This window comes from Ailuropoda melanoleuca, chromosome 14 (genome assembly GCF_002007445.2).
Source record: "Ailuropoda melanoleuca isolate Jingjing chromosome 14, ASM200744v2, whole genome shotgun sequence".
In the NCBI taxonomy this organism is placed as follows: Eukaryota; Metazoa; Chordata; class Mammalia; order Carnivora; family Ursidae; genus Ailuropoda; species Ailuropoda melanoleuca.
Window position 1 is genome coordinate 29,121,552 of NC_048231.1, and position 14,173 is coordinate 29,135,724.

The following is a 14,173-nucleotide window of genomic DNA, read 5'->3' on the forward strand; positions in this document are numbered from 1 at the left end:
AACAGACCTTGAGCCTCTTCTTGACGCCAAATTGACAAATCCTTTGTTGTCTTCTGTGCCCATCCATTCTGGGCTCCTCTTCTCCTCCAACGAGGCCAATCCCTCTGCCTGTGCCCTGACCCCCCACTCTCCTACTCTCCTCAGGGTTCAGACCTTCACATACCCTTTCTCTCTCTTCGGGATGAGGAGGGTCTCGGTACGGACCTGAACGTCCCAGCAGCCATCAACAACCTTCTGTGTCAGCCAGTGAAGCCCCCTCACGTGAACCCACATTCCTCCCCAGCTACCCCTCATGTCTCCCGTCTGCTGCACAGGGGTCCTTCCTGTGAGGACTCCGCACCCCTGCCTTAGCTTCCTCACCTCCGGCGCCCTGTAGCCATAGAGGTGTGCGCCACTCCCAGCACACCCCGAAAGCCTCACCTGTCACGCCCACCGACAACTCCCATAGGCCACGTCCAACAAGTGCTTTTGTGTGAGCCCAGTCAACCCCCCAGCAGCACTTCCTACTAGCCTCATCCTCCTTAATAACAGTGATTTTGAAAGTCATCAAGTGCTTGCTCCCCACTGGGCGCTCCGCATGCATTATCTGGTGTAGCTGTCACAACTGCCCTCATTTTGCACTGGAGCAAACCAGGGCTCACACGGCTAGAGCAAGGTGACACGGGCATTTCGCCAGTCTGACTGTGCCGCACTCAAGGCAAGGAAACCGGTCTGGCTGCCACAATGCCCCCCTCTCCCGTTTCCCTCCTGCCTTCCTGACCACCCCCTTGCCCTCACTTTGGCTTTCCCCCATCCTGCCCACATTTTAAATGTGGGAGGGGCCTGGGGTTCCGTCCTGGTCCTTTCCCTTCTCTGTGGCCATTCTCTTCCTAGGCCGTCTCATCCTACCCCTGGGCATTAAATCCTTACTCCCTGGTGTCTGTTTCTAGCCCAAATCCGAGATGAGGCTGGACTACCAGCTGCCTGCTTGCTGTCCTCCCTCGCGTGGCCACAGCTGCCGCACACCTCCCAGTTCAAACACGACTCTGGCTTCCCTTCCTCCCTGACTACAACACATCGGTCCTACCCCACCGGCTTCCCATTGCAGAGAACAGAGTCACCAGTCGCTCACACTGACTCAGGCCCTGAACATAGAATGCTTCTCCACGCCCCCAACATTGCACCCACAGGGAGCCCTACGGTTCCAGCTCCACGGTGCGTCTCAGAGCCCACTTCCCTCCGCCGCATGCACTGAGATGCTCCCCTCCATACGCCGCTCTTTCTGTTCCCACTCCTGCTGCTTCCATTCCGTTCTCTATGTTTAGCCGAAGTGGTCTTTTCAAAGCCTGTCTGACCCTTTTATTTTGTTAGTGGTAGTGACCCTGGAAGTCCATCAGTAGCTTTTCAACGCTTTCAGGATTAAGTTGAAGATCTGAGCATGGCTACCAGGGGCCCTGCATGATCCTGCCTCCCCTCAGACCACTTCTCCTTCTCTTCAGGCTCCAGGCCCGGGGGCCCTGTCATTTCTCCAACACTCTCTTGCACGGTCTGCAGGCCTCCCCGCCATCGTCCCGACCACCGCCAATCACTCCTCAGGCCTCTGCCCCCCTATGCCCAGACCTCCCCTGGCTCTGGGCGTGGGAGGACCTCTGCCACCAGTTCTCCCAGGAGACCACGCTGCCCCTTCACGGCACATGGCACCACGAGAATGAGGTGCTTCTCTAATTGTTTTGTTTTACATCTGTGACCCCATCAAGGCAGGGACGGCGTTGTCCTCATGAGCACTGACTTCTGAGCCTCGCTCGGACAGCGGCCCATAAACGCGTGCTCGGAGACACTGTGCTGAAAGACCAAGTGCCCGCCCTGAGTTGCAGCTGGGGTGCCGGGGCCACACTGGCTGGCTCTGAATTCTGACTCCTCCACTTACTAGCCATGTTATATTAGGCAAGAGACTTGAGAGCTGTGTATCAGTGTCTTCATCTAAAACGTGGGGTGAATAAGGTATTTATACCTATTATGGGGACAAAACAAATGAAGACATCTAAAGTCTTTAGGATAAAGTCTGACATATGGACGGTGCTCGATAAAGGTGTAGACCATTAATCACAACCCCCCCACCCCTGGGCACGAGCAGGGGGGTTTTGCTTAATCTAGACCGGCCCTGAATGAGGCAGGCCTGACCCCCGGGGAACCGAGTGTTCCCTCCTATGTGGGGAGGGCTCCCTGTGCCGTGACCCACACACCACCTGTCTGGGTGCAGCCTTCATCTCTTATGGGGGCCTGGCCACAGAATGACCCCTCCATCCTGCTGATGCAGCCTCTGGGAGGCTGGGAGGAGCCTGGGGGGGGGAGGGGGAACAGGAGAGGCTGGGCCAGGGCCAGGGGAATTCGCGAGAGTATCACAGCTTTAAATTCGCAGCAGAAATCAGAAAATCTGATCTTGCACATCTAAGAATAGCCGTTGGTTTCAACTGTGAGAGTGCCAAAGTGAAAGCTATAATTATTAGTACGTAACAAGCAGAAATTAACCACCTACCGCAAAGTCATTTTTAGCTGCCATCCCAATGTGGAAATTAAAAGATGGGCACCAAAAAGCTGCCTGGCTTGGCAAAGGCTCTGGTTCAACCCGGAATATCTGTGAATGTCTGACTCTCCGATGGCCAGCCATGAGGTTTGCATCCTAAGGAAGCTGTGTGGCTCCTAGGGAGATGGGTTTTGCAGTACAATAAATATCAGATGCTCTAATGCAAGCCCCCCGGCTCTGACTCCTTCCCCAGTAAGACCCCAGAGACACGTATTTCTATCTGGCCTGGGTTTCCCTCCTGCATAATGGAGGAGATAACCCCTGCTGACCTTCTTTATAAGACAGTGTATATAACAATAGCCCCAGAAGATACATGGAATTTTAGGAAAGGAGACCATAAAAAATGGGTAAATATCATGTGAAGCCCAGATGCCATAAAGAAAAGATTGATAAATGTATTTTTTAAAAACTGGCAAAAAAAAAAAAGACAAACAAAAACACTAACAAAATAAAAACAGGAGAAAATATTTATAGCTCATATCACAGACATAAGGCAAATTTCTCTGACACATAATAAATGCTTACAAATAAAAAAGGAAAGCTCAGTGTTTAAGAAGGTAAATGAGCAGAAGCCATGAACAGACAACTGAAATACCATTTTTCACCAATCAGATTGGCAGAGATCTAGAAGGCTGAGAATTCGCTGTGTTGACAAGGATGGAAGAAAATGGGCATTTGCACATTGTTGCCTGGGCTGTAAATTGGTACTATTCTGTGGAAGCCAACGTGACAAAATTTAACAAAATTAAAGAGTACACACCCTTTGATCCATCAATTCCAACTTTACGCAATATACAGAAGGATACGTACTGTAATAGCAAAACTTTTAGAAATAGTCTTAACATCAATCACTGGAATACTGGTCAAATTATGGTGAATTCATACAATGGATTTATACTGTGTGGCCGGTAAAAAGTCTGAGTCGGCATCAGGTATGCTGACAAGCAAGGATGCCCCAGCGTGTGACAGCTCTGGAAGGCACATGGGGCCTGCTAGCAGTCGTTGCTGGGCGTGCCGATGGCTGCAGCTCAGGGGCAGGATGGAGACTTTTCACTCAGATCCTTTGTACCTTTTCAGTTGTGTACCATTTGCGGGTACTATTTATTAAAAAATAATTTAAATACAACTGTTACATAGGTCCCGAGACACTAAGGAACGAAACACACACAACCCATGCTGGTCAGCCACCTGTGTCCTGGTGAAGAGCCTGAGACACCAAGTCAGAGGTGTCCAGGACAGCAGGAGGAGACACAGAGGGAATGGTGTGCCCAGGGAGCGGGTCCCACCGCTCAGGAAAGGAGGGACCCTGTGTGGTCAAGCATCGCCTGTCTTCCTGGGTCTGCCGGGCCACTGGCCCACTCCCTCACAGAGCAGCTGGAAGCTCAGGTGTCCAATTCATGATCTCTTTGCTATTCAAACGGAAATACCAGTGGCCCAGGGACCTGCTCACACAATAGGCTGGAAATCGAAGGTTGTCTCAAAGTGATCTCACTTGCAAGCCTCAAATCTGGGGCCATCTCGCCATGGGCTCTTGTCATGAGCTCCCACTAGACTCAGCTCACCAGAGAAAACCACCAAGAGAGAAGAGACCCACAAATGCCACAGAAACACCATGACCTGGGATGTCAGGCCTTGATCTTTGGAAGTTTCTTCCAAAGCTTGTAAAATTTAAAGAATCTGGCCATATGGCTAGACCTAATGATGGAACCAAAAACTGTCCAAAAGTGGGGGGGGGTCACCGTTATTTGGCCTCTTGGAGCAGCAGAGCTCAAACCACAGGTAGTAAAACCTTACAGTTCAGTGGAAGCTGTCTGTTTTCTGAATTCGTTCTGAAGTTACCACTTCAAAGACCATGTGAATATATGATACAATTCTGAATCTTCACATAAACCAAGTCTCTGCTTTGAAATAGTCAATATGGCACAAATCCTATGAAGATTCCAATTTACTCAATTCCTTCGTATAACAAAAGCACCATGCATATTCTGTCCAGACTTTATAAGGCAGGTTTGGTGCTCGTTTTCCATAGTTCAATCCCACCAACTCACAGAGTATTAAAAGCCATGCCCATAAACTAACAATGAGAGCTTTATTCTGTGCTGCAAGCTATGCCAATAAGAAGTGGATATCATACGATTATGTCCAAATTCAAGGATAGCTCCAAACTGAATCGTAGCTACCAAGTTCTTCAATGTTCTAATAAGCTGCTACAAAATTTCCTCCCAAGAATCACGTGGGACACACAGAAAGGAACAGAGTCTGGATCATTGAATAAGGGGCAGCAAGCCAACAGGAGAAACTGTCCTGGAACTTAGTGACCCTCACTCAGGTCACTGACTTTTCCAAGAAACTGGGAAGAGGAGCAATGCCTGTGAGGTCAGGAAGTTCATTCCAGCCTCGAAGAAAGGCCTTCAGCCCTGCTGGGTTTTTTTTAGACATTGGCCCTTCAAAATCTCGACTTCAATTCCGATTTGAAAGACACCTCAGCCCCCACACTGGCCCTGCAGGGTCACCCAGTCTCTCCCGGCCCAGACACTGCAGCCTTCTCAGGCTTCTCTCTGTGTTCCATGTAGTTACTGCTCATGAGGGCGACCAAATAGGACAGGTGCCAGGCCCTAGACCGGGGACTAAGCTTGTCGGCGGCAGCGCAGGGCGTGGAGGGCAGGGCATTACTGCTGCCCCCGCGTCCTGCGCACCGGCTCATCTGGGACCCAGCGAGAGGCCACATGCCGGCAGGCGTCCGCACCGGGAGAACAATCAGCACATTCATGAATCATCCCTCTTTTGTGCTTCTGCTTAGAAGAATGTAATTTGTTAATTTATGGTAGCTGTTATGTCTCCATTAAAGATGCCAACACAGAGGAGGCTGGCTGAGCTGAGCCCCGTGATGCACCAAAGCCAGGTAAATCCAAGCATGCTCTCATATGCGAAGGTCTGCCAAGGGTTCCAAACAAGGCTGGACATCACACAATTAGCTTTGGCAAAAAAAAAAAAAAGGAGTCAATAGATGGCCAATGGTGGATAATGAGCACTTTACCCAGCCAAACCCCGGCTTCTACTGTGCACCCTGAGGGTCCAGCCTGGGAAGGCCCAGGTGGCGTCCTGCAGACCCAGTGATGAAGCTGGAGGAACACAAGTTACCGTTTACACGTAAACATGAGTATGTAAGTAAATCAGCAGCCAACGTTTGCCCAGCGCCTCCGTGCAGCAGGGTTCTCACTGCTACGCTGCCTGCGTGTGGGGTGAACCGTGGGGATTTTCAGCTTTGCAGCAGCATCCATGTGAAACTGCAGGAGGGGCAATCCTCTGCTTTCTGGGCTGGTTTCCAGTTCTGCGGCTGCTGCTATCTGCTCCCCTCTCTGGGGGTTAGCAGGAGTGCCAGGGAGGGAGGCAGGGGCATCGAAAGCACGGCCCCTTCCCCGACTTTGAAGATCTCTGAGTCATCAACACATGCGTCCCCTCTCCCCCATCTCCCAGGGACTGTAGATGTCACTGCCAGGACGCACCAGGCACCGCGCTCATCAACCCTAGGAGTGGGTGTTCCTACCCACCCCCTCCCCCAACACAGATGAGGAAGCCCAGGCTGAGGTGAAGCTATTAGCCCCCATCTACACAGCTGGTAGAGTAGGGGACTTCCAGACTTCTGAGCCTGGGACACCCTGCCATGCTGTCCCCGGCAAAGAAAGCCTTGGTGTCTGCGGCGCTCTGGCTCCTGCTACGGTGCAAGCCCTGCATCCCACCTGGCACCCTCCCCAAGTCCCTTAGAGTCCATTCAGATCGTCTCTGCTGGATGCCTGCTCTGTACCAGGTTCCGGGTCAGGGTGGTCCGGTAGGGGAGGGATGGGGAGACACAGAGGAACTCACAGTAGTGACATTCTGGCACATGACAGCAAAGGCTTTGATTTCTCCAAACCCCTCAAAAAACGGATCGTAGGCTAAACAGGCAAGTGCCCACAGGACCCTCCAGTGTCTGGCACAGCAGTGGGGGTGGGGCTGGGGGGGAGGGGGAGGGCCCACGGCAAGGGCAGAGCCATACCTGCATGGAGCCAGATCTGTGCCAGCGTCATCCAGGGGTGTAGCGGGCCCTGCTTGGGGGCGCTGCTCTGCAGAGACGAGGCCACTTCTGACAGTGCCTGCTCCACTCTTGAGGCTGCCACGGACGTGGCGTGGACAGAGCCTGTGGGGGGTTTTTGAGAAGACGGCATCAGGAGTAAAAGGGCACACCCGCCCGACCAGCCATCCACCCACTCCCTCCCACACACAGACACAAGTTCAAGACGAACACGCACGCCTTCCCCCATGATGTTTCCAAGTTGTATGTCCATACAGAAATACAAACAATCATTACGGCCTTGAACGGGAGCGTCCATCCTCTGCTCTAGCTCGTCTTTTAGTCAACAACCAGAGCACATGCTATGCCAAGGGCTCCCTCTGGGAGCTCAGTCTAGGACAGTGCGAGTGTTGGGGCAGGAGAGGAGTAGAGCTGGACACACGGCTGTGACGCTCATGCTGAAACGTGGTGTAAACGAAGGGCTACAGAGGTAAGTGGCAGAGCACACTCGGCCGGGCCTAAGCCTAGAAACCGTCTGGGGGGCAGGGGGAGGAGTCACCCTTGCCTCCTGGGGAGGGAGGAGGCCATTCTCAAGACAAACCCAGCAACCTGCCATTCCTCTTCCTGGCCTTCGAGAGCCGGCCAACACCCCTAGATTTGGAACCACATTCTAGGACATGACCTCGTTGGCCCCACGTACAAGCAGATGTCCATTGTCAAGGCTGCACTAAGGGAAGACGGGCTATATAGCAAAGATGCCTGGGCTCAGGAGTGGGACCTGCCTGCCTCGGGGGCAAAACTTGCTGTCCTAAATGGCTAAGGAGAGGAGCAGACCAAGCACATCTACTAGTCAAAGGAGGCTCATAAGGGAACTTCTACTCAGAAATCAAATGACTCATTCTTCGTCATGTTGCCCTTCTGTGGGTCCTGGCGGCTGGAGACCACTCCCTCTGCAGGGGGCGGGCTCCTCACCTCTCCCCCACACTTCCCCCTGGAGGTGTGGTCTCGGAGCTGAGAACAGGCGTCTCAGTGATTTCCAACTGCAAACTGTTGATATTTATATCACTGGCCGCATTCTTCATTTTTAATTCATCATAAAGTGTAATATGGAGAGAGACGTTCTGACATTGTTAGTGGTGACTATCGACTTATTGTAAGGTTTCAAATAGTGATGATCTGGAAAGATAAATGCTGACCACTCCAATAAACCGAGCTGGTTATACCCTGGATAAGAGGAAATTGTGAGCATAAAAATAATTTCTGTGGGGACTTTGAGAGGTACCACAATGTATTCTGAGAGTATTTGCAGCAAGAGGCTGGCCATCCATATTGTGTTTTGACTGTTCCAACATGAAGGAAACATGGGTACCTCTAAATACACTCCAATCCTTCAGCGGGGGTTTGGTGGAGGGGCTCACGGGAGGCGGGCGGAAGCCAGACTGGCAATCTGCCTTCTGTGGATAAGCCACACAGCGCCCCCACAAGGACGAGCAAGAGGAGAGCACCTCTGGGAATGGACAGGGAGGGAGTCCTGCAGAGGGAACGAGGCCACACAGGAGGAGGGACCGGAGGCCGAGTTAAAAGACACCAGTCGATGCCATTATGATCCAGAACTCACGAAGTTCAGCTAAGAACGGATCCTTGTTTAGACGTGTCTACTTAAAAAAAATCAAAACAGCAAAACGATTAGACTGCTGTCGATTTTTTTTTTTTGGTCTTGTTTTGTTTTGGACTTTTTATGGAAAAGAAATAACTTTGAGAATAAGGACTTGATATCGTTTTCCTGAGAATTTCAGTAGCAACTGTCAGCTTAACAAACAAGGTTGCTGTTGCTATATTCTGATGTCACCACGCTGGTTTGCCTTCTCATCAACTGCCTTGAACAGTGGTTCTCAACCTTGGCTTCAGATCAGAATTACTTGGGGATTTAAAAGACCAGGATGCAAGAGCTAGCCCTGGGCGCACCGAATCACTAACTCTAGGGGTGAGGCCAGTCCTCTTGCTAATCGCCCAGGTGATTCCACTGCGCGGCTAAGACTGAGACCCACCCACCTGGAGAGACAGAAAGCAGGTGCTATTAACATTTGGTCAAGAAAAGCCTGAAGACACATGCTACACATGCCAGGCAGGGAGCATGAGCTCCCCTGCTTCCCAAGACTCTGGGGAACAGAGTTCCAGGAAGCTCTTGTTCTTTAGAATACTGGTTCTCAGTTCTCCTGGTCTCAGGATCCTTTTATAGACTCTGCAGAGTTCCTGAGACCCCTTCCAGAGATTTTGCTTATGTGGATTATAGCTACCGATGTTTTGCCACATTGGAAATCAAAACTGAGAAATGCTTAAAATATCTAGTCATTAATTCATTTGCAACTACAATAATAAACAAATACTGAAGAAAAATTCTACCCATTTTCTCCTAGGTTCTATGGGCCCTTTGCTACGAGGACCTGTGACTTCTGGAGGGGCTAACTGGTTTTTGGATTCACTGTTTTATTTGGTCTGCAAACAAATTAATCAGAACCATTGTCGAAGGTCCCTTCTCTTCGTGATAGCTATACACAACTAAATTAACTAATTAATCACATAATAACATGTTTCACTGTGAATAAGGTCTGGCAGACGATGACAGCAGTGATGATCAGTTTTAGTGAACATGGCACGGCAGGTTTCAGGCACTTCGATTAGCACTTTACATATATTATTTCATTTAACCTTTACACAATTCTGTGAGACGGCTAACGATGTTGCCTGCATGCTTTAGATAGCGAAACTGAATTTTATGAGGTTATGAACTTATCCAAAGTCATATAGCCAGTGGGAGGCAAAAGTAGGACTCGAACAGTAGTCTAACTCCGAATCTAGCCTCTAACTCCAGCTCTGGTAACACCTCCTCCAGGAAGGCTGCCGTGAGCCTTCCGTTTCTTCTCCCTGTCACTCCCCTGTAAGAAGGTGGGCCTTGGGTCCTCAGTGCTCCTCCAGCACCCTGTGGGTATGGCTATCCACTGCATAGACCACAGTTTTCTGTTAACGTCACTGTCTCTCTCTTAGACTGCGGGGTTCTAGAAGACAGGTGGCGGCCCTACATTGAGGTGCTTTTAGGGTCTGACAATGCCAGGTCCATGACAGCTACCAGGTAAATGCTTGCAGAATGAATGAGTACTGTCGACAGACATGTCACTGTCTGAAATCTGGAAGAGAGTGGTCGGTCCCCTCTTTTGGAAGCATGTCTGTGTGCTCTACTCTCCTGGCCTAACAATGGCTCAGAGGCTAGAACCTTCACCGTCCAAAGGGCTTCTCCGCGTGGCTGTCCTCACCTCCAACCGCCTGGACTGCAAACAACTGTGGGACATAGTAGGTTTAACACTGCTCCTCACTCCATGACTTTCCCCCATCTCTAATATAACTAAGCCGTTTAAATATGGATGGGAACTGCGGTTTTCCCTCCTACTGGATCCCTTTTTTTTTTTTTAAAGATTTTATTTATTTATGTGATAGAGAGACAGCCAGCGAGAGAGGGAACACAGCAGAGGAGTGGGAGAGGAAGAAGCAGGCTCCCAGCAGAGGAGCCGGATGTGGGACTTGATCCCGGAATGCCGGGATCACGCCCTGAGCCAAAGGCAGACGCTTAACGGCTGTGCCACCCAGGCGCCCCCCTGCTGGATCCCTTTTAACACATGCTTCGCAAGGGCAGAGACCCTTCATGTTCTAAACTAGGGACCGATATTAGAGCATTCAGGTATTTGCTAACAATAGCGAATGACTAATAATAATGGCAACATTACTGAATACTTAACGTCTACTATTCCTGGCAATGATACAATAAGTCAAATTCTTCCATAGGATTAGGATTTGGAGGAAAAAAAATAAACATCATTATGAATCAGAATGGATATATCTGATCAAAACAAAAACAGCCTGTAAGTTACTGTCTCATAGGACTGAAATGGTAAGTACCAAAACAGACACTATATCAAAATACAGTTTGATTTATGTAGGTACACAACTAGAAATGCTAGTTCTAACCAACATTTTTTTTTTTAAAGCAATCCTTGCCTTTATCACCAAAGTGAATGTATTCCCACAGTGCACGTGGGGGTGGAAGGGATTATTACCCTAAGGGAAATGGACAAATTGAGGCTTAAAAAAGGAATCAGAGGGAGGAATATAAGATCTATTTTTAATTTGAAATCCAAGACTCTGGAGGAATAAGCTTCCACACCATCGGGTTCACCAGGTAAGCCAGGGAGAGGGCCCCGGCTACTGTACATCTCTTATCCACCACATGAATTCGAGACGTGCTTATCATTGTCCTAACGCTGCAGGCTGAGCAGCTGCTGTGCTCCCCCAGGTCCCTCAGCCGCAGGGCGCAGAGGCTCCAAAAAGCCACTGCAAAACCAACCGAACCGAGAGCTGGTGTGGGCAGCTGAGAGCGTGCCTGAAAATCTGGTCCAGGTTCTGTGACCTAATTGTCCACATGGTCCAGGGGGTGTCAGGTGCCCTGGCGCCGAGCAGATCTGTATGTCCTCAAGCCAACTGCTTTCTCTTCTCTGCCACTCACACGTCCAAAAGAAAATGTTATCTTGGACACCTGATCCAAACGCCAAAGTGCTACCCGAGGAACTGCTCTGATCCCTACATCCAGGCTTTCCATCTGGAGGGGTGCGGGAGGCAGGGAAGGCAACGGAGGGGACCCGGGAATTGCAGTGGACAGGCAGCTCGCCACAGCTGAGAGGACCCAGAACACCCTCAGGAAACCTCCCGAGGTGTTCTGACCCACGCTGTCTATCACGTGCTGAAGCCTGTTGAGGAAGCCTGCTGCCAATGGGACACTGGGAGCAGCCGGCTCAGACAGCCGGTGAAGCCGGAGCCTTTCCGAAAATCCCTTCTTCCGACACCGGCGGTCGGCCTCACACAGACCTCCAAGGTGGCAGTTGCGTGTGAACCCCATCTCACCATTTAAAGGGGTCTCAGAGGCGACAATCTTGTTAGGCACAAGGCGTAAGACATGACAGGGCTGGGTTATGTTCGATAGTGCCTATTTTCACAAGCATGGTCACTGAATGCATGGCCCCTCTTTATAGTCCAGCTGTCCGTCTGACTGTTCTGGTGGCACTGGGTAGGCGGCTCTCGTCTGATGGGTGTGCACCTGCCTCTCCCCTCGCAACTTCCTGGCATGTCGTAGCTAGACTAGATCTTAGATGAATCTTTGCCCACCTGGTACCCGGGCAGGTGTCACAGCATCAGGAACAAGGGACAAGTGTTACATGATGTGCAATGAAAACCCTTTACTGCACATCTCACATGAGTTTGCTTGGGATTTGGGCTGCTCTTGGCTTCCCCGCTCCTGAATTAACTCGGATGCCTGGTGTACACGAACATGGAATGATGGAGCATGTGGCTGTGCCCCAGTCCCCTCTCTCTGCTGGGCACCCACGTTCTCCCTGACAAACCCCATGGCAGCTGATGCCTGTGCTCCCCACGTTCTTCTGAAAAGAAGACAAGCCGCTCCAGGAGCAGGCACGCAGAAACCCCCCACGGCTGAGGAACCTCCGTGCTTATCTCCCCCCAGTTCTGAAACGATACGATATTAACTGTCACTAGACTTTATTCCGCTCCCAGTTCTGAGAAGCTGACCCCCCAACAATTCAAACAGGAAGGAAGAGGCAGCACTTCTATCTCTTAAAGACCCTGAACACTGAACAGCAATCCGAATGACTAAGCATTCTCGCCAGAGAGATTTGCTTACAATTTTTCATTTTTAACAGGAAAAGAACGTCTGTTTCTCGAGATAGGGCTTGAAAGTAAAATCAGTCCAACACTGCAGACTGCTGGCAGCCTGATGACCTTCTCACACCTGCCACCTGTGCTCTAAGAGCCAGAATGTCCTCGGGGCTGGAGGAGACAGCAGCTCGGTAGCTAGTGAGGACTGCCTCCAATTTTTAAGGCAGAGGAGAGTCCACTGTCACATCAAGCCCCCAGTTAGGCACATTGTCTCTATACCTTTCTTTTTAAACGTTAAACATTTTGGCCCCTCCTTCCCACAGGTGTTAGGGCAATCCCCATCTTTGCTGGAGGCAGACCTGCTTGTCTGAGGAGGCTGACTTGGGGTTGGGGGGGCTCCTCCCTGGCACATCTCCAGTTCCGTGACAGCTGCCACGTCCCCTCTCTGTAGCATGTTTGCCAGTGTGACGGGGTGAGGGACGTAGCGCTTGGCAGGCACCTGCCGTTCCTACCCAATTCCCACTGACAATGAGGCCTCTCCTGCTTGTGGGTTCCTCTGATAAATAACTTTGGTCCCCGTTCTAGGAGATACTTCCTTTTCTCACGGAGTGGAAAAGAGATTCAGACAGCCAAGTAAATCAGGACAGCCAAACCCACGGTTTCGAGACGATATCACAATTTCCAAGTGACTTTAACAGAATATCAAGCACATGGAACCTGACAGGCTGTGTCTTTTCCTGAAGGGGGAGGAAGGTTCTCTCCAGGGAAAGCTTTAGGGAAGGAGCCCACTAAGGCAGGGGGAGAGACTGGGGTGTATGACCAGCAGTGGGCATGCGGGGGTGGCCCGGCATGCTGCTGACGGCTGTTGGCAGGGCCAGGTGGGCACACGGGGAGCGTGGCGGGAAGCCGTTCACAAGCATGCGGGAAGATGCCAGCTGTCAGAGTGAGCCGAGCCATGGCTCTGGGCTGGAGACAGTACCTTCTGGAGGACTACACCAGGCAGATGCTTTCATCTCCATTAGAAACCCTCCCTGTTGCATATTCATGAGGCTGTGCGTCTGGACTCAAGAGGCTGGGGAAGGCTGCATTTGTCTTTGACTGCAGCCTTTCTGGGAAAAGCCTCCCTGGTTTAGGTGATGGTCTAATTACTGGACACACACTCCTTAACTTCTATCTGAGGGCCATTTATTATTGACCCGTCAATCTCCTAAAGTTCTCTTCAATCTTGTATCAAGAAAGACCCCACAGAACTAATTGGGGAGAATTAATTTTAATTTCATTAAAATAGCAAGAAGAGCTTCATCCTTGAATCATAAGGGCTGAAATTTTTTAATTGCTATCCCTCAAGAGCAGTGGGGTCATCGCTAGAGTAACTTTTTCATATACATAGCTTTTGAAAACCCGACTTTATTCTGTCAAGCAGGAGCAGAGGGTGAAATGTGCACCCAACTGACTAGTCATTTCCTGATCGTGAGATACATTTTTAAATGTCAGAAAATGCAAAGTCAATAATGAAATGCTAGCCAAAAGAAAAGGGAAAAAACAACGACCTTGAATTTGTTTCTCAACCTTATTTCATTTGAGAGGTGTGTTTTGTCCTGAATCTACTTATTCTCTTCCCTGGGTTATGAGCTCCTAAAGAGAACAGCAGTTTCACTGGAATCTGGGATATGAAAAACCGAGCCAAGAACCCAAGTCGGCATTCCTGATTTTTAGCACCTTCTTAGAGAGGCAAATAAAATGTCAACATGCATTTTCCTCCAAGATAATGACTGTGAGAGCACTCAAGAATGGGGGCACCCGGGGTCCCCAGGTCTAAGGAGTGGTGAGCAGCCCACATG

At 50.4% G+C, this 14,173-nt stretch overlaps 1 protein-coding gene across 11 annotated transcripts in view; it reads right to left on the reverse strand.

The window, feature by feature from the left end:
• Window positions 1-14,173, reverse strand: part of TTC7B (tetratricopeptide repeat domain 7B) — a 226,892-nt gene that overhangs the window by 39,272 nt on the left and 173,447 nt on the right. For 7 of the 11 annotated variants that reach the window (XM_034642624.1, XM_034642623.1, XM_034642620.1 and 4 more), the window contains one exon: window positions 6,600-6,740. In XM_034642624.1, the coding sequence (XP_034498515.1) occupies window positions 6,600-6,740 (141 nt within the window). Of the gene's footprint in view, window positions 1-2,515; window positions 2,680-2,765; window positions 5,539-6,599; window positions 6,741-14,173 lie in introns of those variants that run through there. The other 4 variants (XR_004620268.1, XM_034642626.1, XM_034642625.1 and 1 more) reach the window with 4 other exon arrangements.